Source organism: Mauremys mutica, chromosome 5 (assembly GCF_020497125.1).
Source record: "Mauremys mutica isolate MM-2020 ecotype Southern chromosome 5, ASM2049712v1, whole genome shotgun sequence".
NCBI lineage: Eukaryota > Metazoa > Chordata > Testudines > Geoemydidae > Mauremys > Mauremys mutica.
In genome coordinates, this window is record NC_059076.1 from 82,140,096 (window position 1) to 82,166,480 (window position 26,385).

The following is a 26,385-nucleotide window of genomic DNA, read 5'->3' on the forward strand; positions in this document are numbered from 1 at the left end:
TAGTTGTACTTGTAAGGATAAAATATTAAGAATTTCATAACACTTTAAAAAAGTGAAAAGGCATTTATCAACCAACTCTTGTAGCGGAGATTATGCCACTAATAAAATGTCCTCCTGATGCTATTCTACTGTTGATGTCCTAAATCACCTACAGTGAAATTTTCTTCTGTGGAATTAAGATGGTGTTAGCTTGGTTTATTGATCTGCTTAAAAGCTATTGACGATAGGGATATATATGTTTACTGTAAAACTGTTTTTTTTCAGTGTGTAGCATCTGCTCTTCTCCTTTTAAAAGGATCTATACCTGAGTGCACAGGGGTTCTTCTTCGAGGTGTGTCCCTGTGGGTGCTCCACTTTAGGTGAATCTGCATCCCTGCACCTGCAATCAGAGAATTTCAGTAGCAGTGGCTGCTTGAGTCGCACATGTGCTGTCCTTGTCTCACGCCACCTTTGCAGGTTACATAGCGCTGTGTGACCAACGCTCCCCCTCGATTCATTCTCTATCACCCTGGGATTGAAATGGAGCAATTGGCAGTGCCTCCAAGTTTACCATTAGATTAAAAATTAGTCTAGATTAGTAGTTTTATAACCCCGTTTATTTAGTTAATAATTTTTATTTATCCTTTCTCTTCCCCATTTTTCCTCAAAAAAAAACCCAAACCTTTTTTCTTAGTCATTTAAATATCATTATACCCATTAAATTATCATATATTATACCCTTTAGGATAATGTAGATACCTTTCTTCATGGGAGAAACCCTATTTTAAGGGTCTTGCTCAGCTCCCAGGTTTTAAGCACTGCCTCACTTACCGATTGTTAATCCTGGTGTCTGACAGACACTCACAATGTGTCCACCATCTCAACAAAACACACATACCACAAAAGTGCTCCCACTGCCATAATCTGAAGACCCAAGCCACGAAAGCAAGGGATCTTCAGTTAAAACTCCTCCTCATGGAGACGTCTCTGCATCCGGCTGATCCAGATCACAGACCTCTCCTGGGCAATGGTGTCCACCAGCAGAATCTGACATGCATTCTCCACCACCGTCTCCGAGAAAAGAGGACTCCTCCAAAAAGGTGGCCAAGAAGTGGTTTACGACCTCCCCTTCCAGGGAATCTACCAAAAAGAGGCAATCCCTGGCTCATAAGACACTATTGGTACCAACTGCACTGAGGCCAACAACCTCTGAGGCATCAGGACCTTCCAGTATCGCAGGTACCGTGCAAGCCAACAACCCTAAGCGGGCAGGCTCGGACAGAAGCAACAAAAGGAAACTTACCATCCCTTCCTCGGTACCATCGGAGCTACTCAACATGCAGCACTGAGTAGCTCAGTAGGACTGCAATCTATGGCACCACCTTATGCTTCCATAGCACGTAGCTTACAATCCTTGGCACTGATTAACCGTAGTAATTGCATCGGTACTGCTAACAACACCCTTCTCAATACCGATGCTCTCGGCATCACGGCAATTTCTCTGGCACAAAGATGCTCAGTACCATACCAGCTTACACCACCATCCACATCAGTTCCTCCTTTCTCCAGGGAAGAGGAGGATGATGAGGAAAGGGAAATCTTCACTTTACATCACTCCGGACAACAACCAGACCAGGTCCTCCAGAATAATCTGAACACCATCCCAGACCCAAAGCTCATGGGTGCTACGGACATCCCTGGCTTCCTCCACCAATGCCATCCCCACCACTGTGACCGTACTGAGACCCATGTATGGCATACCATCAACACTACTCTAAGCCTCCTTGTACACAGAGAGAGAAGTCAAGGCATTCCCCATCACCCTCAATGCCTGAACTCTCTGAATCCCTGGAAGAGCCACCTGAGGGACCTGAAGAGGTTACCCCAGCTGCCAATTTTTACTCCTCCTCTCTGGGTGAAGCTTTCATGCCCCCACCACCCACAGCAGGTGATGATTTTAACAATTCCAAGAGCCATTTAAATGGATTGCGGACTCTCTAAAGATACCATTGGAAGAAGTTGCAGAGTCACAACATAAGCTGTTGGACCTCCTCCAGACACTGACTTCATCCAAGATTGCCCTCCTGGCAGACCCCAGCAATAATTCCTCCTACTTGTTAAAGAGCAGAAAAAAAATATTATGTCCCTTCCCAGGGAATGGAATTTTTGTTTTCACACTCTACACCAGACTCGGTGGTGTTAGAGGACATAAATGGGCACAGCAGACAACATCAATCTAGATCCACTGCATACAATAGGGACTTGAAAAGATTAGAATTTTGGGCATAAGTCCTTCTCCTCAGCAAATCTACAATTCAGGATCACTACTTATGAGGCATTAATGGGCAAATACATCCTCTCCAATTATTCAAAGATGTCTGACTTTATTGTTTATCTACCTGAGGACAAGAAAGAGAGCAATTTAAAGCAGTCATCTCTGAGGGCCTAGCTCAAACAGCCTTACAAGCCTCACTGGACTCAGCAGTCATAGCGGCATGTTCCATCGTCATGCTCATAGTCATGCGATGAGCTTCATCGCTCCATTTCTCTGGATTTCCCAAAGAAGTACAATCCACTGTCAAAGATCTCCTGTTTGAGGCCCGAAACTGTACACAGCTAAGACAGATGAGTTGCTTCAGACACTAAAAGCAGGGGCAGCTCTAGCTTTTTTGCCGCCCCAAGCACGGCAGGCAGGCTGCCTTTGGTGGTGCGCCTACGGAAGGTCCCCGGTCCTGCGGCTTCAGCATACCCGCCACCGAATTGCTGCTGAATCCACGGGACCAGCAGACCTCCCGCAGGCAAGCTGCTGAAGGCTGCCTGACTGCTGCCCTCGCAGGGACCAGCAGGGCACCCCCTGCCACTTGCCACCCCAGGCACGCACTTGGCACGCTGGTTCCTGGAGCCGCCACTGACTAAAAGACTTCAAGGTGACTCTTTGATCCATAGGCATCGACACACCTACACAAAGAAAAAAATGGGAAATATTACTCAGCGCAAAGAGCAAGATCTGCACAATACACAAAACTACAGAGGTAATATGACCTGCAAAGACAGAGGCAGAGACCCACAAGATGAAGAACACTCCCATCTCAACATCGACATCCCAGCAACGCCCCCTCTAAACAGCAGTTTTTATGGTTTGGTCAAACGCCCAAGAAATCTCCCCTATTTGCAAGTACTGGAATCATCCACAACCATCCATCCTTTCGGAGACCATCTGATTCCATTCTAGCCAGTGTGGCAGATCATCACATCAGACAAATGGGTAGTAGAAATTATCAAGACTGGCTATTCAATCCAATTTACCTCCATTCCCCCAACCCCCCTCCCTCCCCATCCCTCTTCAGGGACTCTTCTCATCAGCACCTACTATGACAGGAAGTAAATCATCTTCTGCACTTGGGCCAGTACCAACATAACACAGAGGGAAGAGTTTCTACTCTCACTACCTCTACCCTGATATAACGTGACCCGATATAAAATGAATTCAGATATAACGCAGTAAAGCAGAGCTCGGGGGGGGTTGGCGGGGGGCTGCATGCTCCAGCGGATCAAAGCAAGTTCGATATAACATAGTTTCACCTATAACGCGATTTTTTTGGCTCCCAAGGACGGCATTATATCGGGGGAGAGGAGTATTTCTTATCCCAGAAAAAAACTGGAGGATGAAGGCCCATTCTCAACCTAAGGAAACTCAACAAATTCATGCAGACCCAATTGTTCAGGATGGTCACGCTAGCAACAATAATTCCAGCACTAGAACAAGGGCACTGGTCCCCAGCCCTCGACCTCCAGGATGCATATTTCCACATAACAATACATCCTTCACACAGGAGATTTCTCAGATTTGTTCTGGAAAAAGATCATTACCAATACAAAGTACTCCCTTTTGGCCTGTCTACAGTTCAATGGGTATTCTCGAAAGTACACGTGGTGGCGGCAGCTCACTTCCTCAGACCAGGAGCCATAATATTCCCCTATCTGGATGATTGCTTACTCAACGCCTCTACACAAGAAGAAGCCCTAGGAGCTACCCAAAGGACAATGTCACTCTTCCCACAACTGGGCCTACAAATAAATGAGCAAAAATAAACATTCACGCCTGTGCAGCAACTAGAGTTCATTAGGGCCTTCATCGATTAACTGGCAGCCACAGCTTCTCTGCCCGCCCGCCCTCCCCACAGATTTGTCACTTTAGACAATCTGATCACTGCAACATAAACCAGCCCACAGACATTGGCAAGGATCTGCCTCCAACTATTAGGCCATACGTGAGCAATGACATTTGTCATGAAGCATGCCAGAGTACACATGCATTTCCTTCAAGGCTGGTTCAGGACAGTATACATTCCACACAGACACACAATAAAAATAAGTACCTTACAATGCCAAGCACAGTAAAAAGCTCTCTGCATTGGTGGACTTGACCACACAATGTTTGCGCAGGAGTCCCCTTTTGCACAGACCCCTCCATCAGTGATACTCACAAAGGATGCTTCTCTGCTAGGGTTGGGGGCACACTTGCACAGCCACACAATCCAGAGTGGGTGGTCCTCCGTGGAATCAACATTGCACATAACCTATTAGAACTACCAGCAGTCCGCAACTCATGCTCAGACTTCCTACCCGTAATCAGTGGCAAGTTCGTAAAGGCGTTGACAGACAACGTTGCTTGTATGTTTTATTTAAACTGACAAGGTGGGGCATAGTCACACTCACTGTGCATAGAAGTGATATGATTATGGAACTGGTGCATCCACCACAACATTGATATCTTAGCCTCCTACCTACCAGGATGCCAAAACGTGGACAGGTTGAGCAGAAAATTCTCCCAGGACCACAAATGGGAAATAAACACTGGTGTACTGCAGGGGGTATTTAAATGCTGGGGATTCCCAACCATAGACCTCTTTGCCACAACCCAGAATGCCAAGTGCCCATACTTCTGCTCAAGAGCAGGATTGGAACCCTGATCTCTAAGCAATGCTTTTCTCTTCAAACGGGGTGTACCTCTACTGTACAGGTTTCTCCCTACACTTCTCCTATCTAGGGTCATACACAAGATAAGGACTGACAAATCCAGAATCATCTTGATAGTCCCCTTGTGGTCTAGACAAACCTGTTGAAGGTGGCTGTGTGTCCACCACTCACTCTTTCCCTTCTTCCGCATCTACTGTTTCAAGATGCAGGCCAGGTCCACCACCCAACTTGGCAATACTTCATCTGAAAGCATGGCGACTCCATGGGTCCAACGCAGCAACATGACCTGTTCAGAGGAAGTAAGAGACTTACCATTAAACAGCAAAAGCTCTACTACATGACCTACCTACCTACACAAATGGGAGAGATTCCACATATGGTGCCAGAATACACAAAGAGTGGCAACTACGTCTCCTTTATAAATGATATTAGATATTAGATTAGATACTGGAACTTAGGAAATCAGGTCTCTCAATGAGTTCAATCAGAGTACACCTTGTGGCAATCACAGCTTTCCACCACAAAGTTGACAAATTTTCAGTCTTTGCCCACCGGACCACTAAACTATTTCTCAAGGGTATACATAATCTTTATCTTGAAATACAAGCCATTACGCCACCATGGGACCTTAATCTAGTGCTACAATACCTTACTGTACTCTCATTTGAACCCGTAACGAGGTGTTCACTTCTCCACCTGTCAATGAAGGTGGCTTTTCTCATCGCTACCACATTCGCATGATGAGTAGGAAAACTTGGGGCTCTCATGACATACCATCCATACACAATATTCTTTAAAAATAAGGTTTCTCTAAGACACCATCTAAAGTTTTTATCTAAAATAGTTTCCTCATTCCACTTGAACCAGCCCATCCATCTCCCATCATTCTTTCCAAAAACTCATGGGAACAGATGAGAAGCAATGTTCCACACCCTGGACATCAGAAGGGCGCTAGCATTTTACACTGACAGGACTAAAACTTTCAGAAAGTCACCGAAATTATTTCTCTCCATCACAGAGAGATCTAAAGGAATTGCCATATCCAAACAAAGGCTCTCAGAATGGATCTCTGGCTGCATTGACCTTTGCTATTGCCAGCAGCACATACAACCCGCACTGGGGGCCCGCACACTCTCCACTAGTTCGCTTTCTACATCAATATTCTTCCTCAACAATATAACCATCATGGACATCTGCATAGCAACAACTTGGGCACCAGTCCACTCGTTCAGAGAACACTACACAATAGAGCAGTACTCATCATCAGACGCTCTGCTTGGACTCACAATCTTATCATCCATCACAACTACAACTCGGAAGCCCATTTCTTCCACTGAGGAGCACTGCTCTACAGTCTCCTAAAGCGGAGCACCCGCAGGGACACTCCTCAAAGAAGAGAAAGTTACTCATCCTGTGCAGTAATTGAGGTTCTTCGAGATGGTTGTCCCTGTAGGTGCTCTACTATCCTCCCTCCTCCCCTCTACTTCAGAGTTTCATGCCAGGGACTCTGCAGCAGAGAAGGGCCTGAGAGGGGGTTCATTGCACAATGTTATGTAACCGCCAGAGGCGATGCAAAATGGGGATAGCACATGTACGACCCAGCCAGGCACTGCTGCTGAAATTCTCCAATGGCAGATTCACCTCAAGTGGAACACCCACAGGGACAACCATTTTGAAGAACCTCAGTTACATACAAGGTAAGTACGTTTCTCTTTCAAGCCTATGGAAGTGGTGAAGGTATGGAGCAATATTTTTAATGGAGAGGGACTTCTCCCACTGAATTAACTGGTTATGAGGAGGGAGCACAAGAAAAGTAGCAGCCCAGGTAGACCAAAAAGGAACTGAAGGAACCACCAGAAGGTCCAGTGCTTTCACATAAAATTCAGAAACACTTATTTTAATATGATAGTGTGACTGAAAAAATGGTTCTGCAGGGAGACAGCTGCTCGGGACATTACAGGCAGCAACATAGAGCTGTGAAGCTGAGGCAGGGTAGTGCCTGCTGCTTCTTAAGAGAGAGGCTGATCCAGTACAAAGCTAGGTTTTGAGCCCTGAGAGGAAGACGTATAGAATGTAGAAGCAGTGTTCCAGTGGTTCTCTCCCCTACGTTGCTAGCTCTTTCTCAGAAGCAGAATGCTTCTCTTACCCTCTTTCCTCTCCTTCTGTTTTTCTTCATTCTTTCTGATTTCTTCTTTCTTTTTCTGTTCTGACAAGACTGGAGAGGACTAAGGAAAAGAGAAAGTCAGAGCTAGAGCATGGAAGGAATGGGTGCCTTCTCCAAGATGAAGGAAGCAAAAAAGATGGAGGAGGTTTGCAGCCTCACTCTTTTATGCTGGCCTAGACTGACAGGGTTTTGTTGATTGGTTTATTTATTTATTTATTTATTTACTTCCTTGCTTCTTGATGGATGGTGTCATGGGGCAAAATTCTGTTCCTAATTATAGTGAAGTAACTCTTGATTACAGCAGAGTTGCCCTGGATTTACACCACTGTAAATGAGTCCATAATTAGGATTATGGACTATAAGGATTATATGTAAAGTGGATGAAAAGGAAACATGCTGCAGTTAGTTTTGCACGCCCCTTTTGGGATGATTAGGCTCCAAAATGAAATTAAGTGTTAGTACTATACAGCTATATCTATGCCGAACTGTTTGTTAGTGATCCATCCATGTGTCTGCTATTTTTGTGAAGTTCATTTCATACTTCTTCCACACACCGGTATGCTCATTCCACGTCCTCCCCCCCCCCCCAGCATTAATCCACGGCATTCGTTAAATCATTTGTCTAAAGCCTGCTATGTGTAGCCAAGGCAAATACCCATATTTGGGAGTCATTCAAGGCATTCTTATGTGGTTTTTATGGAGCCAAACTTAATTTTTTCCTTTTAGCAAACTTTCCAGAACAGGAAAAATTAAATAGTAAAACCCATAACTAATTTTCCTAAGAACAATGTTTATGTTCCCAGTCTGAAGAAAAAGCTGTTAATACTGGCAAAGTATTTTGGCACAGTATCAGACTAGATAGACTTCCTGATGATACTATTTACTAAACAGAATATTTGGCATGTTATATTCTAATCTTTGACTAGAAAGATTATGGTAAGTGAAAATCTCTCGTAAAGTGTATGAATAAATTAATAAGAATATGGATTTGTTATACAGCATTTAAAATTATGTCACTGTTATAATCCTTTATGACAGGGTAATCAGTAATAAAACAGTGCAGTGAGTACCAATTAAGGAATATCAAATCAATGGGTATGCTGCTCATGCTGATTTAAACAGGAGCTGATTGGAATAAATGGATTTAATATATACTTATTTGCAGACTGTAGCTGTTCTAGCACATCTACAGAAACTAGCATATGAATACGCTAAGGATGTTACCTACTTATATCTCTAATGGAAGACTAATGGGAAACATTAAATTAAAAAAAGTCTGATTTGTGATCTGTGGTGAAACATACAGTGGTAAATGTGAATTTTCCAGCCAGCATTAACAATTCTTTGCAGGACAGTTTATAAGGGAAATGTATCTGCCACTTGTTAAGTATGTACCTGTTTATACTGCACGATCTGTGAGTGCAATATATACTTGGGGGTTGTTGGGTTTTTTGGTATAATAATACTAGAAAATCTTTGGAATTTTACACCTCTGCTTGTATTTTTCCACATTCCATTCAGAACCATGAGAATTCCCTTTACTCTCCTCACAGCATCACCTTTTTAACATACTTTACACCTAAGTCCTGCATCAATCTGCCACCCTGCTGGTTGAGAAGGCCTGGACACATCTCCCTCCTGACCCTGTCAACATAGCGCCCAGATAGATTTGTTTGTTTTACGGCCTCTTTTCACTTTCATCATGTGATACTGCAGCTAACCTTTTGGCTCCTGGTTATTGCATTAGCCAAACTGCTCATGAGAGTGCTTTATCATACCAGAATACCAGAAAGAAACAGGCAAGGGAGTCCTTATAAATATATATGTGCCAGTGGCTGACACTAGATAGATTGTCCCAAATCCCACCGAAGAGCCCCTTGGTGGGCAGAGGAAAGTAGTTAGAGATCCTCTGGTCCCTTTACCCTTGCATTTAATCTTTTACTATATGACCTCTCCTTAGTTTCGGTACCATTCAGGAAGGCAATGCTGCATGGTCAGCTCATTTAATAAAAACATGCTTTTCCCAATTTTTTGGATTTTCTTCCATTTCATTTTTGTTATTTTCCATTCCATAACTGTTTATTTTATTATTCCACTTATTAAGCTGTTTGTTCATAACGTGCTATATCTTCATGTGTGTAAATACTTTAAATGTATCAGTAGCACAAATATACTGCATATAATCTTCAAACAAATATTAGTGCTCACAGTTTATATGGACAAGACTTGATTCTTCTCTCATGCACATCAGAGAGTAATCACAGAGCAACCCCACTAAACTCAGTGGAGTTACACTGGTGTTGATGAGGGGAGAATTGGGCCCACATTGAAATGCAGGTATATTTCTTTTCTTTTTAGTTGTGGTTTATATGAAAAGATATTTACTTCGTAGTTACTGTCTTAAATGTCCTGTTATTACTATTTACATCTTGTCCTGTCAACTTTTAACCTTCTCATTATCAAGAATAAGTTATGCTTTGAGCATCTTACATTTTCTTCCTCAAAGCCTAAGAAGCTGAAATTTTCTCCCCTCCTCCCCCCAACCCCACTTCCAAATTTCGAGATGATAATTACCAAAAGTTTAAATGGTATAGAATACAACTAACATGTCTCAGTGGCTTCTTCTCTTTCTAGATATCATTACTTATTGTTGGATTCTTGCTATTCTTGGATATTCAATGTTGTTTATTTTTATACATCTAAAACCTTAGTTTAACACCAGCCTTCTTTCTACTTGAAATGGATTTGGTAATTTCAACTTCATCACTATCAGACTACTATCCTCCACACAAAATCCCCCTCACATAATTTAGCTCACTGTTTTGCATAATTAGCTGTTTGTGCTAAGATGAATAACTGGGTTGAGCTAAAGCAGAGGCACATTATTCCTCCCTAAAATGCTGCTAATCCAGATCAGAATTCAGATATAGTGCTGGTTATATTGTCTGAGCAATACATGACCTGAAAAAAAGACTGGATCTTCCACTCTGGTCAGTGTTTTAAAGTTCATAAACTAAGTAACTGATCTAAGATGCATTAAAATCATATTTCTTTGCTAGCTTTCATATATGTCCTACATAAAAATCAAAATATGACTAAAGCAGTCAGAAGGAAGAAAAAAAGAAAAACCCAGTCTTTGAAAGGTAGCATCTGTTTTTTCTGTAGCCTTGTTTTTAAATGCTGAGTTTTTCATAGAATCACGACTGCATTTGCTGAAAAATAATATTTTGCATTTTTAGAAGCTATGAAATACATTTCTGTTGTGTACTGTAAGGTCTCTCTCATATCAGCTGCACCTGCTCTATTTGCATGTGAATTCTGAACAATTCTTGTCCTATGTGACACTTCTGAAATGTCTGTCTGTTTTTTTTTTTTTTTCCTTTTTAATTCTCAAGCTCACTATTTGGATAAGATAGTTAAAGGTACTGTATATTTGCTCTTTGTTGACCTGCCTATGCCTACATGTTTATTGATATATTTATATTTATATTGACCACTGCACTAGATTTGGCAAAAGCAACTTTTTCTTATGTGTATTCCATGAATTATAAATTTGGTTCACATTACTTTTAATACATACCTCAGACTTAAAATACTAAACCTTTTGTGTCACACATGAACATTTAACTAATTGTTACATAAATTTCTATATATACTGTATAAATACATTAATTTTTTCCAAAACCAAAAACTGAAGATAACAGTCCATTTGCTGTTTGTTTTATTAATCCCGCTAGTTGGGCACTTAGTTGTGAAGCATTAAATATTTAAGAAAAGAAGCAAACTGACACTCTTGTCACAGAGTAAGAAACCATCAATTCTAATACATAATTTGATTAAATAGCGAGAGCAACCCACTTAATTTTGTATACACATTCTGTTGCCTCCCTTTTTCTAAATGTTTGAAAATCTATGTGAAATCTTATTTTAAGTTTTGTATGAGAAGCTGTAAAAAGCCTTACAATGTTTGCAACGGAATGGATCAGAGATACAAAATTCATGGGCAGAATAAGGCCCAACATAAAACAGCAGAGTTTCTCATATCTTCAGTTATTGTAAAAAATAGGTGAAAAAATACTTCCAAAAAGAAAATCCCTATCCCTCTTTCCCCAAATTACCTTTTTTCTATTCCTTTTTTGTGCTTTTTTCATTAGAATATGGCAATATTCATGACAATATCCAGGCTTTCATACATAAGTCTTGAGTGCACTCAGGTGACTTCTGTAACACTTTGTCAGTAGGGGAATTAAATCTCTGTCTTCTATAAACAAAGCAGAAGAAATGTATTCAGAAGCAAAATTAGCCTTCTGCACATACAGTTAATAAATACAGTTGGCAACTGCAGCCTGAAAAGAAAAAGGGCAGCAAGACTAATCTCAGCCTGGCATGATGACATGATATCCATAAGTATAACTCTATCATACCTTGTTATGAGAGGCTGTTACGATTCCCTTCCTTCCGTACCTTCAACATTTTACAAAGACAATGCCCCATAGACTTTTTTTTATTTCACGCTACATAGGTGGAGAAGGGAGTCAGTAAATTAATAATTCCTTAGAAGAAAAATTAATATAATTATCTTGAACAGATTGTTCCAAGAGTGACTAAACATTAACCAAAACCAGGCAGTTTTCTAGTTTACATATAGGTAGATAAAGCAAAACCAATAAAAATAAAAAAATGCTGTGGCAAGTTTTATTTATTTTTATACTGTGTAAAGTTACAAATAACTGTTGTGTCCAAAAATATCTGATTTGTAGCCACCACTTCTTCTTAGGATATTTAATACCATTTCTGTACTTGCTTCTGTCAATGTCTTATCACTATCATAGATAAGGAACTAGAATCTACATATTTATAAAGTGTCATCATCCTCATACGGATCATGTTGGCTGCATGCCAGATTTCATCAGTAGGAAGTGACAGATATTGTTTTTATGTAATGTTAGACGTAAAACAATTATAGATTTTGGATATATTAAATTATTTTAATTGTTTCCCAAATTTTCCCTCCTTGGCCATAAAAGCAGACAAGATAGGATATAAAGGTAACAGCACAAAAGCCTTAGGGAGATTGTCACAAAGAATCACTCTCCGCTATCTGTCTTGAAGCACGTCACTACCGTGTTTTTGTTCAGTCTATCAATGTTTTATTGTGGTCCTTATGGTATTTCATTTTGTCCGTCCTAAGTAATCAAATACGCACAGCTATTACATTTAGTTGGAAATCCTGTCAGTCCTGTCCCATCCGTATGCAGCCTGAATCCTAATGTTTGTTAGAATAGATGCTAAGCTGCTTCACTATTTCCTGGGCTTTGCTTATTCTGTGAAAAGGAATGTACTTTTGGCATAAAGTATAGTCATTAAAACTGGCCTATACTTTGTGTGATTATTTAATGCACTGTAATTTCACATGAATATACGGCAACTCTGAGACCAGATAAAATTAATGTTCTCTTTTACTGCGTGCATAGAATCATACTTACTTTCATACTTCAGAATCTGGAGGGATTTATTTAAAGTAACGAGGAGCTTAACAAAATCTGTACCAGCAAGTGACCAATATTGCACAGGGCAAATATTAATCTATACCACAAGCACAGAAATGGTATCACTTTACATGACTGTGTTTTGTGCTGTGTGCTCCTCTCTTGTTGCTTTCTCAAACAAAATAAAAACTTAATTTTGTCTGGCCTGCAGGTATTTTAGAGGATTGTTGCATATATTTCCTGCCTGCACAGGTAAGTGGTGTCTCAAGTGTCAGGCCAATCAAAGATGCCACTTGGTTAAGAATTAGATTTCCCTAGGTAATGTTGCTGTTCCTCTCCATGTGCAATTACAGTATTTGTGCTGTTATTAAGGCCTGTTCCCAGTAAGTGTCCCCTGTTTGTATTTTTTTTTCTGAAAATAATTGCAATATTTAAATCACTTTGATCTCCTTCTTTGTCTCTTTTGACAGAGGGCTGCCCTGGTCTGTGCAATAGCAATGGAAGATGTACATTGGACCAAAATGGTTGGCATTGTGTTTGCCAGCCAGGATGGAGAGGAGCAGGATGTGATGTAGCCATGGAAACTCTGTGCACTGATAGCAAGGACAATGAAGGAGGTAAGTTTTATACAGAGTTAAATTTTAACACTGGGGAAAATATATTGAGAAGCAAAGAATTTTACAATCAGGTGAAAAAATGCTGCTATGAGAATCATACATATATTTTACTAGATTGATGAGATGCATGTAAAAATAGATGGTACTACAACATTGACTGCCTTCATTTGGGATGCCAGCAAACCCTTAAGAGTTGGTTACAAAGGTGTATTTAGCAGCAAAGAGTCCTGTGGCCCCTTATAGACTAACAGAAGTATCGGAGCATGAGCTTTCGTGGGTGAATACCCATTTTGTCGGATGCATGTAGTGGAAACTTGCTTGCATATTTATACCTGCCTCTGGAAATTTCCACTACATGCATCCGACAAAGTGGGTATTCACCCACGAAAACTCATGCTCCAATACATCTGTTAGTCTATAAGGTGCCACAGGACTCTTTGCTGCTTTTACAGATCCAGACTAACACGGCTACACCTCTGAAAGGTGTATTTAGAAATCCATTAGTGACACATTAGATTCCAGATAACGTTATTTTATGCAAGGACAAACAGTAGGGTCTTAATTCCGTGAGCATTAGAAACATATTGTACGCAAATACAGAACAGTTCTAAAATCTTTACTAAGACAACATTTTCATTGACTTCATTAGGAATATCATTGAGTGAAAGGACTGTGTAAGGACTTTGCATTTGGGACCATATCATTAGAAACAATTGCATCACAGGATGTGTGCCCAGTGTAAGAATAGCTCATTTATCCATAACCTGTGAAGCCAGGTAATGAACAGGACACTCCCAGCACCATTCTTTTACTTGCTATCCTGTGGTCTGTCACTTATCCAACAAATTGAATATTTCTTTTTAGATAACAAAGCCCCAATCCACAATGACATGCATGCAGGACCACTGGCTTCAGGGATCTGCCTGTGTACATCTCACTGCTGGGTTGGGGCCTAAAAGAGATATAAAAGGTAGATATAACTTATCAACTTGTCTTCAGAATCACATCTACCATGTGAAGGAAATAATATAGTAAAATATTAGATTGAACTTCACATTACCCTGTAGCTCCTCTCCCCCAGCGTCTCAGAACTCTGCAGGGGAGAGCATCCCCACCCCCCTGCCTCTTTGTGAGTCTGGGGAAATGGAACTGCTGTGAGGGGCAACCCAGAAGCTCATCCAGAAGGAGCAGAGGCAACCAGCTTCAATAAGGACCTTTGGACACTGATTATGTCATCAGTGCCCGATTTCAGTTTTTGCTCTGGATATTCCGTCCCTGTTTTGACTGGCTGTTTGCTCCGATTCCCTTCCTCATAGTCTCTTTGCTTCTGTCTAGCACAGGAGTTGGCAACCTTTCAGAAGTGCTGTGCCGAGTCTTCATTTATTCACTCTAATTTAAGGTTTCGCATGCCAGTAATACATTTTAACATTTTCAGAAGGTCTCTTTCTATAAGTCTATATTATATAACTAAACTATTGTTGTATGTAAAGTAAATAAGGTTTTTAAAATCTTTAAGAAGCTTTATTTAAAATTAAATTAAAATGCAGAGCCCCCCGGACCAGTGGGCAGGAACAGGGCAGTGTGAGTGCCACTGAAAATCAGCTCACGTGCCGCCTTCAGCACGTGTGCCATAGGTTGCCTACCCCTGGTCTAGCATGATGCGGCCCTGATCTCAGTAATACACATAATAAAGAATAGTAGTAACAACATTTACCATTGAGATTATACATGAGGAAAACATTATTGTCAAAACATCTTTGCTAAGTTTATTTTCTATTTTTCAGATTGTATGTTAAGATAAATGTTTATTTCCAACACTTCTATATCGCTTATTTTATATTTTGAGTTAACTGTTCATACGTTTCACAGTTTGGGTCCTGAGGTGACCCATTAGGCTCTAGTGACTAGTTGGTTCAGTTGGGCAGTGAGCCAATATTGGACCAAGCTCTCTGCCCTGTGTAAGTTGGCATAGCGCCACTGGAATCAATGAAGTAGACTTCAGTGAAGCTATGACAGTTTATAACAGGAGAGAATGTAGCTTTCGTGTACATCTACACTGCAAAATATATATATATATATATATATATACACCCATAGCAGCAAGTCTGAGACGGCTGGTCAGCTGACTCTGATTGTGCTACAGTGCTAAAAATAGCAGACATTCTCACTTGGGCTATAGCTCAAGTTCTGAGATCCAACCCTGTCACCATGTTTCAGAGTCTGGGCTCCAGCCCAAGGAGGAACAGTACATTGCTATTTTTAGCCCTTTAGTATGAGTCTGAGTCAGTTTATACAGGTTTCAGACTCACTGCTGTGGGTTTCTTTTTGCAGTGTAGATATACCCTTAGGCTACATCTACAGTTAAAACACTGCAGCACTGTAGCTATGCCTCTGTAGCACTTCAGTGTAGCCACTCACTACAGCAACAGGAGGTTGTTCTCTCATCACTGTAGTTCGTCCACCGGCCAAGGAGGTGGTAGTTAGGTAAATGGAAGATTTTTCACACCCCTGAGCGATGTAGCTGGGTCAACTTAACTTTTCAGTGTAGACCTGGCTTAGACTTATGGATGCACACAATGAGCATAGGCTGAATTCTGTTCTTAATGTACTTGTGAGGAGAGAAGGGACTCCATTTGAATTCAGTGGGAACAAAGCATGTGCAGCCAAAGACAGAGAATGCTTGTACTTCCTCACTTAGAAAAATTGCTCCTGTATTACACTATATAAAAAAGACCCATCTTTTATCATTATCATGTATGTAGAATTTCCATTTAAGTCAATTGTGGTTTCATATAAAAATCATTAGCTAGTTATGGCTCAGAGTAAAGTAAAATTTACATGCAAGGATCTCACTTATCTTCTGAAATGAAAGTAAAGTCTTTTTTCTCAGTTGCAATCAGTTTATCATGAAACACAACTCCATATATACAGTATAAGGAGCAATGAGGGACTGAAATATCTATTAGGAGTCTGTAGATCTTGGGAAGCTCCTCAAAAGAAAAAGTTGCTTGGGCAAGGAGCCTACAGAGTTTATTTCTGCAGGAGAAAATATGCAGGCTTTACCAGCTCTACAGGTTCTCCAAGCCATTTAAAAACTCAGCAGGCACTCAGTCTCAGCAGCAACCTTCTGTGAAGCTTTATAGAGCTGATTTATACAGTAACAGCCTGGTTTGCCTCTCATTAAAGTCAATTGGAAAACTCTCACTGATTAAACAGGAGATTTGGATTGGGTCCTGTTCTGAGCTATATGTGACCTTGAAAGCAGTCAGAAAGAGCTGGAACTTCCATTAATCACGTAAGTCAACTTATAGTAAAATAAATCTATGCAAAAGATGCCTTTCCTACACCCTGACTCCATAATATATAGAATTTCAAAAGGAATGTCAGTTACGGGGGTTAAGTGATGTTGCCATCCTTCCTTGGCCAGCTTTGCAGAATATAATTCTAAAATGCACCTTTGAGAAATATTCCCCATCAACCTCCTAGTTAATTGGTGTTTCTTTTAAAAACGGGGCTTATGATTTTCCAATTTGTAGGTCTCTAATCTATGTTCTGTTTTGAATTTACTTCCCAAACATACCAGGGGGCTTTCCAGGGGGTGAGGCTGGGACAATGGGACAAAACACACCCTGGGGGAGTTCTGACCCCTCCCTTTCAGTGCCTTTTTATTCATCTCTAGAGATAGCAGTTCTTAAAACAAGACCATATCCTGCTGCAGTTCTATGCATGTTTCAGCTAAGGAAAAAGTTCAGCTAGCCAAAATTTTTATTACAAGATTTTAAACTTTCTGAATGGATGAAGATTTTCTCTTCACAAATATATACATATCTGCTGTACATGAAAGAACAACTTATATCTAGAATCAAAAATACAAAATAGTCTTCCTGAGTTGGTAATGATTATTGAATGAACTGGAACATCTTTGATTTTCTTTGTATTTTTTTCCTTTAACTCTGAGAAATATAGCAGCTAAGTCAAGTCTAATAATTTTAGGCTAAACTAAAATACATCAATGATTTTGTTGAGCTATTCCACTTTTTGACACAGAGGGCAATAAACAGACAACTTAGTATCACTAGACAGCACTAGCTATATAAGTATAGAGAGAGAATGAAAAATGTTCTCTTAAGTTATAGAGAGCCAGATTCATAACCATCCGTCACTCGCTTGGGCAAGTTGCTGATAAACTCCACAGAAAAATAACAAACAGTGTGTACCTGTATCTTGGCTGGTGAAAATGAGATTCTTTCTCTGATTGATGTTAGCAGAGAGGCTTGTAAAAATGCATTTCCAGCTGATTAGTTCAGAAGATGTCAATCTCATGCAGTTTTATGACCTGCAGACTACACACCAGATGTACATTTGCTTTTTATAAACTAACAAAGATGAATGACTAAATTTGTGCATTTCTCTTTGGCAACTGTACCAAATATTGCCTGAGGGAGGACATAGAAGTGTAAAAATCAAAACAAAGCCTTTAGCCGTGACTGTATTGGGTTTTAATACTGACCCACGTTAGTCCAGCCAAAACTAATATGGTATCAGAATATTTTGGTTATGAAAGTTTTCATATTTTTATGGAATCAGTCTTAAGAAAATCCTCCCGGATCAGTAATACTTCTTCTTAATTCAATGTATGGTCTGAGTCGTCACTCCTTTACCATTCCTGAAGTGCCCACTGATGTTGGTTGACTGAAGTGGGAGTTTTATGTGAGCAAGAAATGTATCATCAGGCCCTTAAAACTATGCCAGCACATTAACTCTGTTCCGTGTAGTACAGAAATTCTTAAGCAAAATGCAGCATAAGCTACATTTGGAAGAAAACTTTATTTATATCATTTTAGCACATAATGCATTAATATAACCATGGTTGATTTGCGTGTGTGGTTTTAGTTTTAATAATAAAGCTGGCTGTTTTGTAAATGGAACTATCATAGGTTTCCTCAAGCTGCTGTATCAGCATATTTTCTATTCTTTTGTAAAATACAGTCCTCTTTCCTTATCTAAATTGAATGATAATATGCTTGAGCTATCTCAGCCTTGCTGCTCTTTGGGGGAAAACAATTATCAGCTCTATGATACTGTATTAAATTACCTAGAAAACTTTCTGTAGCTAACATTTCCAGACTTGTTGTACTTGCAGCTAATTAAACAGTAATCTATTTGAGTTTGATTTTAATCCCCCACCATATTAGATTTCTAGAGATGACGGGTTTAATCTGTATCATATGTGAATGTGCTGTACCTATACATAAAAACAATCCACATGTGTACGTAAAGCATGTTTGTGTTAGCTAACATTCAGCGTCAGCTGCTCATGAATTAAAATATAAAATGTTTAACATAGATTTTGCACTCATACATTTTTATGCAAAAGACTTGTGGAGATTACTTTTGCCAGTAGCCGCAAACCCTTTCTTCCAAAGTTAAAAAAAAATCTAGCTTGATAAATGTTCTTTAATATTTAAAGCTACTTGGAGCACAGATACATTATATAGGTTCAAGAATGCAGTAGAGTGGGAGTTACCTGTTTCTCTTCTTTGCATACCAAATAACCTTGCATAAAAGCTATTTAACCCCCATAAAAAGTATTTAATATTTATAAGTCAGTTGTGTCTGGAGAGTCTAAATGCTTTCTTTTGTTTTAAATAAGCAAAAAATGTAATAAATATTTTTAATATGAGGACTAAACCTGCAAGATTCTGAGTGGCTTCAATTCCCATTGATTTCCATGGGAGTTTGGGAGCTCAGTACAAGATTGGGCCTTTCATTTCTTGAAAGTGAATGATTAAAAATCTAAACTACTAATAATTTTTAAATCCCTCTGAATGAAAAGTGTGTCTAATTGCTCATTCAGATATAAAGAACAGAAAGAAGCATTATTCATTTGTCTGAATTTCTGCCCACAGATGGATTAATTGACTGCATGGATCCCGACTGCTGCTTGCAGAGTTCCTGCCAAAATCAGCCCTATTGTCGTGGATTGCCTGATCCCCAAGATATCATTAGCCAAAGCCAACAATCACCATCTCAGCAAGCTGCCAAATCTTTTTATGACCGGATCAGTTTTCTTACAGGGCCAGATAGTACCCATGTGATACCTGGAGAAAGTCCTTTCAATAAGAGGTGAATATGAATGGATCATTCCTTCATGAGCATAAAATGAAATTTTAAAGTGTATATGTGATTCACATTGTTAGGATGTCCACTGCGATTGTGACATTTAATGGAGTGGGCTTTCAACAAATGCATCATTAATTTTTTTTTAAATATTAATATGACTATTTTATCTGATTTCTTACAAAAATTCAAATGGCTAGCTCTTGTGAGTTACACACACTCTGCCATGTTAATACCTGGGTTCTAAGAGGCTATTTCATTCAGGATTAAATAAATCTTCATTTAACCAGTTGATTTGGGTTAGCTCAGTTGCAATATATCCAACCAATGAAAACACCCCAGAAGGAAAGGCAGAGGTGCACTTTTTAAGCTGAGTTCAGTAAATAATATTAATTATGTATTAATGTAATAGGATTGGTAAGTGCATGACAGTACGGTTGCAATATACAGTTTGACTGGTGCTTTACAGAGTAGTAATGCCCTAAAAATAAACCAGTAACTGAGAGCAGGTGTCTTACATCTCACTAAGTGAAAGAAGATGATTTACACTAGCATTCCTGAATCTGCAGTTTGATGCATTTCAGCACAGCAATTGATTAAAAGTTGGTGAACTAATGTTCCTTATTGCCTCTTTTACATTTTACACTTCTTGTCCCTACAGAGTTACAGATTGCCTTGGGAATTAATTGGAAAGTACATTTTTCTTTATGAAAGTGCCAGAGATATGACTTAGAGGAGGAAAGTCTAGAATTTATAAGTTTTAAAAATTCATTACTAAATGACTGGTCTTGGTAACTCTCTCAAGACAATCTGCGCCAAATTAAAACACAGGGTAAATATAGAAGCAGTTAGAGAATGTATATTAGACCTTATAAGAGGGCAATGGCTTGTCAGAGTTTCAGCATGGATTACATAGATGTCATTTAATGATGTGTTTGTTTTTTTAAGCTGTATTACTGATAATCATGCTAGCAATATCTGAGCAAATAATCTAATTCTGCACCTTTTCCCACAGCCTTGCATCTGTCATCAGGGGCCAAGTATTAACTGCCGATGGAACGCCACTCATTGGAGTTAATGTCTCTTTTTTACATTATCCAGAATATGGTTACACAATCACTCGCCAAGATGGAATGTAAGTTTGCTGCCAGCCACTTCTATCATTAGACTATGGAGACTGCAGGTTTACTTAATTAGAGAGACTTGTTACACCAGGAGTTGTAGACACTATCACTGCAAACTGTTCCTTTGTAAATACCACAAAAACAGTTATCAGACATTTTCCTACTTGTTGATTATTTTTTTAATTATTATTTTGAGAAAGGAAAAAGTTCTTGGTTATTTAAACACAGAGGCCATATTCTCCACTCTCTTACCCCAGTTTTACACCAGTGTAATTTGATGAACTTCTCCATTGCTTCCAATTACCTTACATTGGCATAAAACTGGAGCAACAGGATGAAGAATCAGATCCATAAAATGCCAACTTTAAATGGCTTTGCACAGTATGTGACTTCTTTTTACTTTGCTGAATAACCTTATGATTTCTCCTAGGTTTGATTTGGTGGCAAATGGTGGTGCATCTCTAACTCTGGTGTTTGAACGATCACCATTCCTCACACAGTATCACACAGTGTGGATTCCATGGAATGTCTTTTATGTCATGGATACCCTGGTCATGAAGAAGGAAGAGAATGACATTCCCAGCTGTGATCTGAGTGGATTTGTGAGGCCAAACCCTGTCATTGTGTCATCACCTTTATCCACCTTCTTTAGGATTTCTCCTGAAGACAGTCCCATTATCCCTGAGACACAGGTACAATGCGCTTCAAACTAAATAACATTTTCTATCAGATGTATTTTAGATTATCATAAAGAAGATGTATGCTGCTGATTTATAATAATAAAGAATGTTGAATAATTCATGAAAAACTGCTATATGTGAGTAAGTTAACACCAATATTGTTTATTTTCAAAATCCGGTGCACGAAAGTATCATGCATGCAAATACTTGACATGTATACATGCTTGCCATAATTATAATATACTGCGTGTCATGAACTGACAGATGTTCAGCTGTGCATTTCCTTGCAGGATCATCATATCCTATATGTTCAAAATGGGAATAGATTTGTGTATTTGACTTTGACTATCAGTCCTTAGTGTTCAAAATTATTATTTTTTGAGAACACACCTACAAAATTGTAAGTGAGAGATGAGGTTTTTTTATTGTAGTGCACAGCCCTTATAAGACTATAGTTTGATTAATGTTATCAATTCATTGTTAATAAATATTATGTACACTTGTATTTTTTCAGTAGTGAGAAATTTCATATTTGTGATATTTCAGGACATGATTTTGCAGGGCACTGAGCACTCTCAGTACCTTTTGAGGCCTTTACACCTCTGCACTTTGTAGGAGCAAGACCTAAAGTTGGATTGAAGTTATCAAAAAGTTGTTTTGAACTAAAAATAAATGCTCTGAAGATTTTGTGTTTCTAACATAGATTACATTACATTCCCTAATCTCAAATAACTACTCACTAATATAATTTTCCTCTGCTCCCAAATAGAATTGCATTTTAAGAAATGACAATCATCTTGTGATTTATTTTTGGCAAGGATTTTCCTGCTAAAATAGCTATTTTGTTTGTTTGCTTGCTTGCTTCATTATAACTGTGTAGAACATGTTTTCATAACTCTTCAGGAAGAAATATCCTTCCTTCCTCAGGGGGAACATAGCAGGTGCAATTAAAATTAGTTGTATTCAGAGCTTTTAAAAAAAGGACAAAACAATTAAATAATTCATGGTAGGAACTGGTAAAGTATAAACAAATTGCAATTAAATATATTTAAGCCTAAACTAGGCTATCCAATACATGGTTTTTATCCTTCAGTTCTGTTTCTCTACATTTGATAGCTGCAACTTAGGTGAATCCATTTCAAAATAGCTCCAATTTTCATGTTGTGGCAGCATATGATAGATTTGGTCCCAAAAATTGATGGAAAGTGGCAAATATATTATTATAAAACAAGGAAAAGTAATAATGTACAATGCTAGTTGTAAAGAGCTTTAAAAGCTCTTTTTATATATGCATATATAAAAAATAAAAACAACCCCCACCCCGACCCCAAAAGCCATCTTCACACCAGGCTTATTGTTTGTTCTGTGCTAATGTGAGCACTTTTTGATTAAGTTAAAACTAATTATTCATGCAACTAATCATTACACTATGCAAAAATACAAAATAAGGATTGTTTTCTCCACTCAGTGAATACACATAACTCCTATTTCTGCTAATGGAAGTTACACCAATATAGCAAGAATAATATACCCCGTAACAGTCAGAGTCTAATCTCAGAAGCATGTGCATAATGCTACATCTCCCAGTACAAATTCAGATTTGCAGCTTATTCTATTAAAAAACTATCCATTAAGTTTCTGAGGAAAGCTTAACAGTTGTTTTTCTGAAAAGAGCCAGAGCCAGATTTACTGTAGGAGAGACTGGAGTTGGCACAGAAAACACAAAGGAGCAATTCCCCAGTTCCCTGCTAATCAACCATCCTTCTAATGTGGATTGGCAACGCTCAGCACCACATGCAGGGGAGAATAGTGTGCTGCATTAACTCTAGAGGTAACATTTCATCATCCCTTAAAGGTACTGTGACCCTAAGAGTGTTCTTCCGGAAACAGTACCTTTAGGGGATGATGAAGCATTACCTCTAGAGTTAATGCAGCACACAAAACAATTTAGGCACCTAACTGCCACTGTAGGTGCCTAAATCCCAGAATCAGGCCCCATTGGGATTCACAAAATACCTACTCAGCTTCCTTTGAGCCCTTAGGCAACTAAACTTGCTTAGCAGTAAAAGTTCCCAAAGTGCCATTGTGTCCACCTGAGCATATGTGCACTGAAGTCCCATGCCAGACATCCAGATACCTAAGCCTGCAAGCATTCCATAGACTGGAGAAAGATAGTCTTTCCTCTGCCTAATGTGCCTGCGGGGCCTGATCTGGTAAGCATGCAGCTCACTTAGTGGAATGGCCCTATAGATGAGTTCTCACAAAACAGCCACTGCCAGTACCGCTCCATCCTCATAACTTTTAGCCCAGTGGTAAAGGTACTCACCTGAGATGTGGGAGATCCTGGGTTCAAGTCCCCGCCCCCCTCTGCCTCAGAGAAGAAGGTATTTGAACAGGGAGCTGTTCTCTCTCTGGGGAGTGACCTAACAACTGAGCTATGGGATATTCTGATGTAGAGTTCCTTCAATCTCTCCTACTGAAGCTGTTCCACTGTGAATAAGAGTCATTGGAGCAGAAGGACTAGATCCTGGTATGACACTTCTCAGAGTGCCCAGGACTGTGGATCACTTTGTTTCCCCCTGGCCTCAGTGAGAGAGAGAGTTACTGGTGCTAACCGGGTGTCAGCTCCCTGACACCATCAGTCTGTTGCCCACCAAACCAATCTCCTCAGGCCTCTGCCATCCCCTACTTTGCCTTGGAAGTTAACAGTAGGTGTATCTAGCCCCCAAATCCCTCTGAATGCATCCTTCACTGGACACTCACAGAAATTGCCAGGTATACTCTCTCCAGAGGAACCCTATACACACAGCTTGACTGGTACAAGTCAGGATCAGATCCTGAATAACATCACAGCACTAAAATATATTTATTTTGAAACAATCATAACTTTATTATCAAAGATTGAGATTTAAGAGTTAGTGAGCAGAGATAACAAGTAGAAAGAGAAATTGTTACATATTAAACAAGTATAATGTGCCTCTTAGAGTCTTAAACTTAACGTTCTTCTTCGAGTGCTGGTCCCTATGTGTATTCCTCCATGGCTACACATGTGCCCAAGTCAGAGAATTCTTGACAGCAGTGTCTGTTGATCTGCACATGTGCCCTCACTCTCCTCATGCCTCCAACTTGGGAGATAAAAGGCAGAGTGGACTGACTGCCTCTCCGGTTTCTTCTTACCACTACATGGCTTGGGTTGACACCTCCAATGTCTGGAGCTTCATCTTCCTTTATTCTTTGAGCTGCAAATACATATTATATATTTTAAAACATTTTAGAGCTTTATCTGATAGTTTTTAGCTAAATTTGGTAGTTTAATAGTTAGATTCTCAATCAAGAGGAATTCCCTCCACCCCAGACTATGTCCAGGATTCTGAGATTCAAATCTGTGCTTCCAGCCCATGCTGCTTCTCCAGCAATGATGACCATCAATGCTGCCTTTCTGCCTTGGGATTGCACAGCTCTCAGCAAGGTGTAGATTCTGCCACTTGTTCCCTGGTCATACCTTTGAGGGGTGGGAACTTTGCCTTAAGAAGCACTTACTGGAGAAGGCCATGAGGCCGCAGTCAGACCCAGGGCAAGTCTTCTTGTTCAGCCCATGAGGACTTAGAATGTTCTAACTCACAGGGTCATGACAAGAAAGTCCACAAATCCAGGGCTCTTTCAGTACCAGACTGCACTCCAACAGCAATGGTGCCTCTAGTATTAATTGCTCCAGCTCTGTTGGTTCATATGGACAGGATCCCTTGCACTCTAGAGAGAGCAGTCTTATGCTCCACCTGATGACACTTTTGATCACTGAGATCCCCAGCCTCCATCACCACCAGGTCCTTCCCTCACAAAGAAGGTTCCAACTCCACCAGGAGTTGCAACTTGTGGGAAAAGTCTGTCTCCAATTCCATCATTTAGTCATGGTTTCCTTCCAACAGAAACATTGGTACCGCAGATGGGTGCAGAATCAGCATTTTCTTTCTCAGGAAACTCTGAACCACCCAATGAACCGATGTCACCTCCTCTGAGGCATGCCTTCGTAGACAAGCGACTTGGACTGGTCTGGAACCAACCTCCAAATCTACAACTGCCTCAAAACTGTTCGTACTCCATGCCATGGGGACTTCCACAATCACTGTTTGACCCATCTTATTGGCCATACTGGGGAGGGTGGGGCCTGTATCATCCAGCATAGTCAACACAATCTAGGGAGTCAGTCCACTCTTCCCTACCAAGAGTACAGCCAGAGATTGCTCCTGACCCTATGGAAGAGAAGGATTATGAGCTGGATCCAGCAATTCTGCCAGTACTGACAAGACTGCCCTTATCATCTCTCGATGAAGCAATTGCTCCAATGTCTCCATCCTTCCTAATGACCATAAGCCGTTTCAGGAAATGTTATGTTGGGTTGCAGAGGAGCTACAGATCTCCCTTAAGGAAGATTAGGATCCTCAGCATAAGTTCATGGAGAGCCTCCAGTTGTCTTGATCCAGCCAAATATAACTTCCTGTTAGCAAAGCCATTCTAGAACCACCTAGTACAGTTTGGAATACCCCAGCCACTTGTGCCCTTACCCCCAAGAGGGCAGAAAAAAATTATTTTGTCCCAGCCAAAAGGGCGGAATTTTTTTCTCATCCTGTTCCTAACTCTTTAGTTGTCCGGGCTGCCATGGACAACATAGACAGCCTAGGTCTACTAGAGTCGATAAAGAGGGTAAATTACTTGTTTTATTGGGAGGAATATTCTTCGCTTCTACTAGACTTCAGTTCAGGATAGCCAGTTACCAAGCACTGATAGCTAAATATCATTACCTGAATTATTGTAGATAATACTTGGGTGTAGGGGACTGGACTAGAAGACCTATCAAGGTCCCTTCCAGTCCTATGATTCCAAATGCATGGACTTCATCAACAAGGAGAGAGCTCGATTTCAGGCTCTCACTGAGGAAGGCCAATTGGTTGCCAGGACCACCCTTCAGTCACAAGTAGATGCAGCAGATACATCGAGGACAGTGACTACAGTATATTAGAATCATTGCAATCATCTACAAGCTGTTTTCACTAACGTCCCAGTTTAAAGACATTATGTCTCATTGTTGCTTTCTGGATGAAAATGTCAGCAATCTTACTTGCATCTAGTTCCCTGGTATTGTCTTGATGCACGTTAAGGACAGTTATATTATTCAGTTGTGTCTGTCCCATTGATGACTGGAGATGATTTTTAAGTCTTCTGAAGCTGGAGAAT

The 26,385-nt window shown here is 40.0% G+C and overlaps 1 protein-coding gene across 1 annotated transcript in view; it reads left to right on the forward strand.

Moving 5' to 3' along the window:
- Positions 1-26,385, forward strand: part of TENM3 (teneurin transmembrane protein 3) — a 1,686,859-nt gene that overhangs the window by 1,581,834 nt on the left and 78,640 nt on the right. Inside the window, exons 23-26 of the mRNA XM_045017713.1 lie at positions 13,083-13,229; positions 19,139-19,355; positions 20,365-20,484; positions 20,904-21,165. Of these exons, the coding sequence (XP_044873648.1) occupies positions 13,083-13,229; positions 19,139-19,355; positions 20,365-20,484; positions 20,904-21,165 (746 nt within the window). The remainder of the gene's footprint in view (positions 1-13,082; positions 13,230-19,138; positions 19,356-20,364; positions 20,485-20,903; positions 21,166-26,385) is intronic.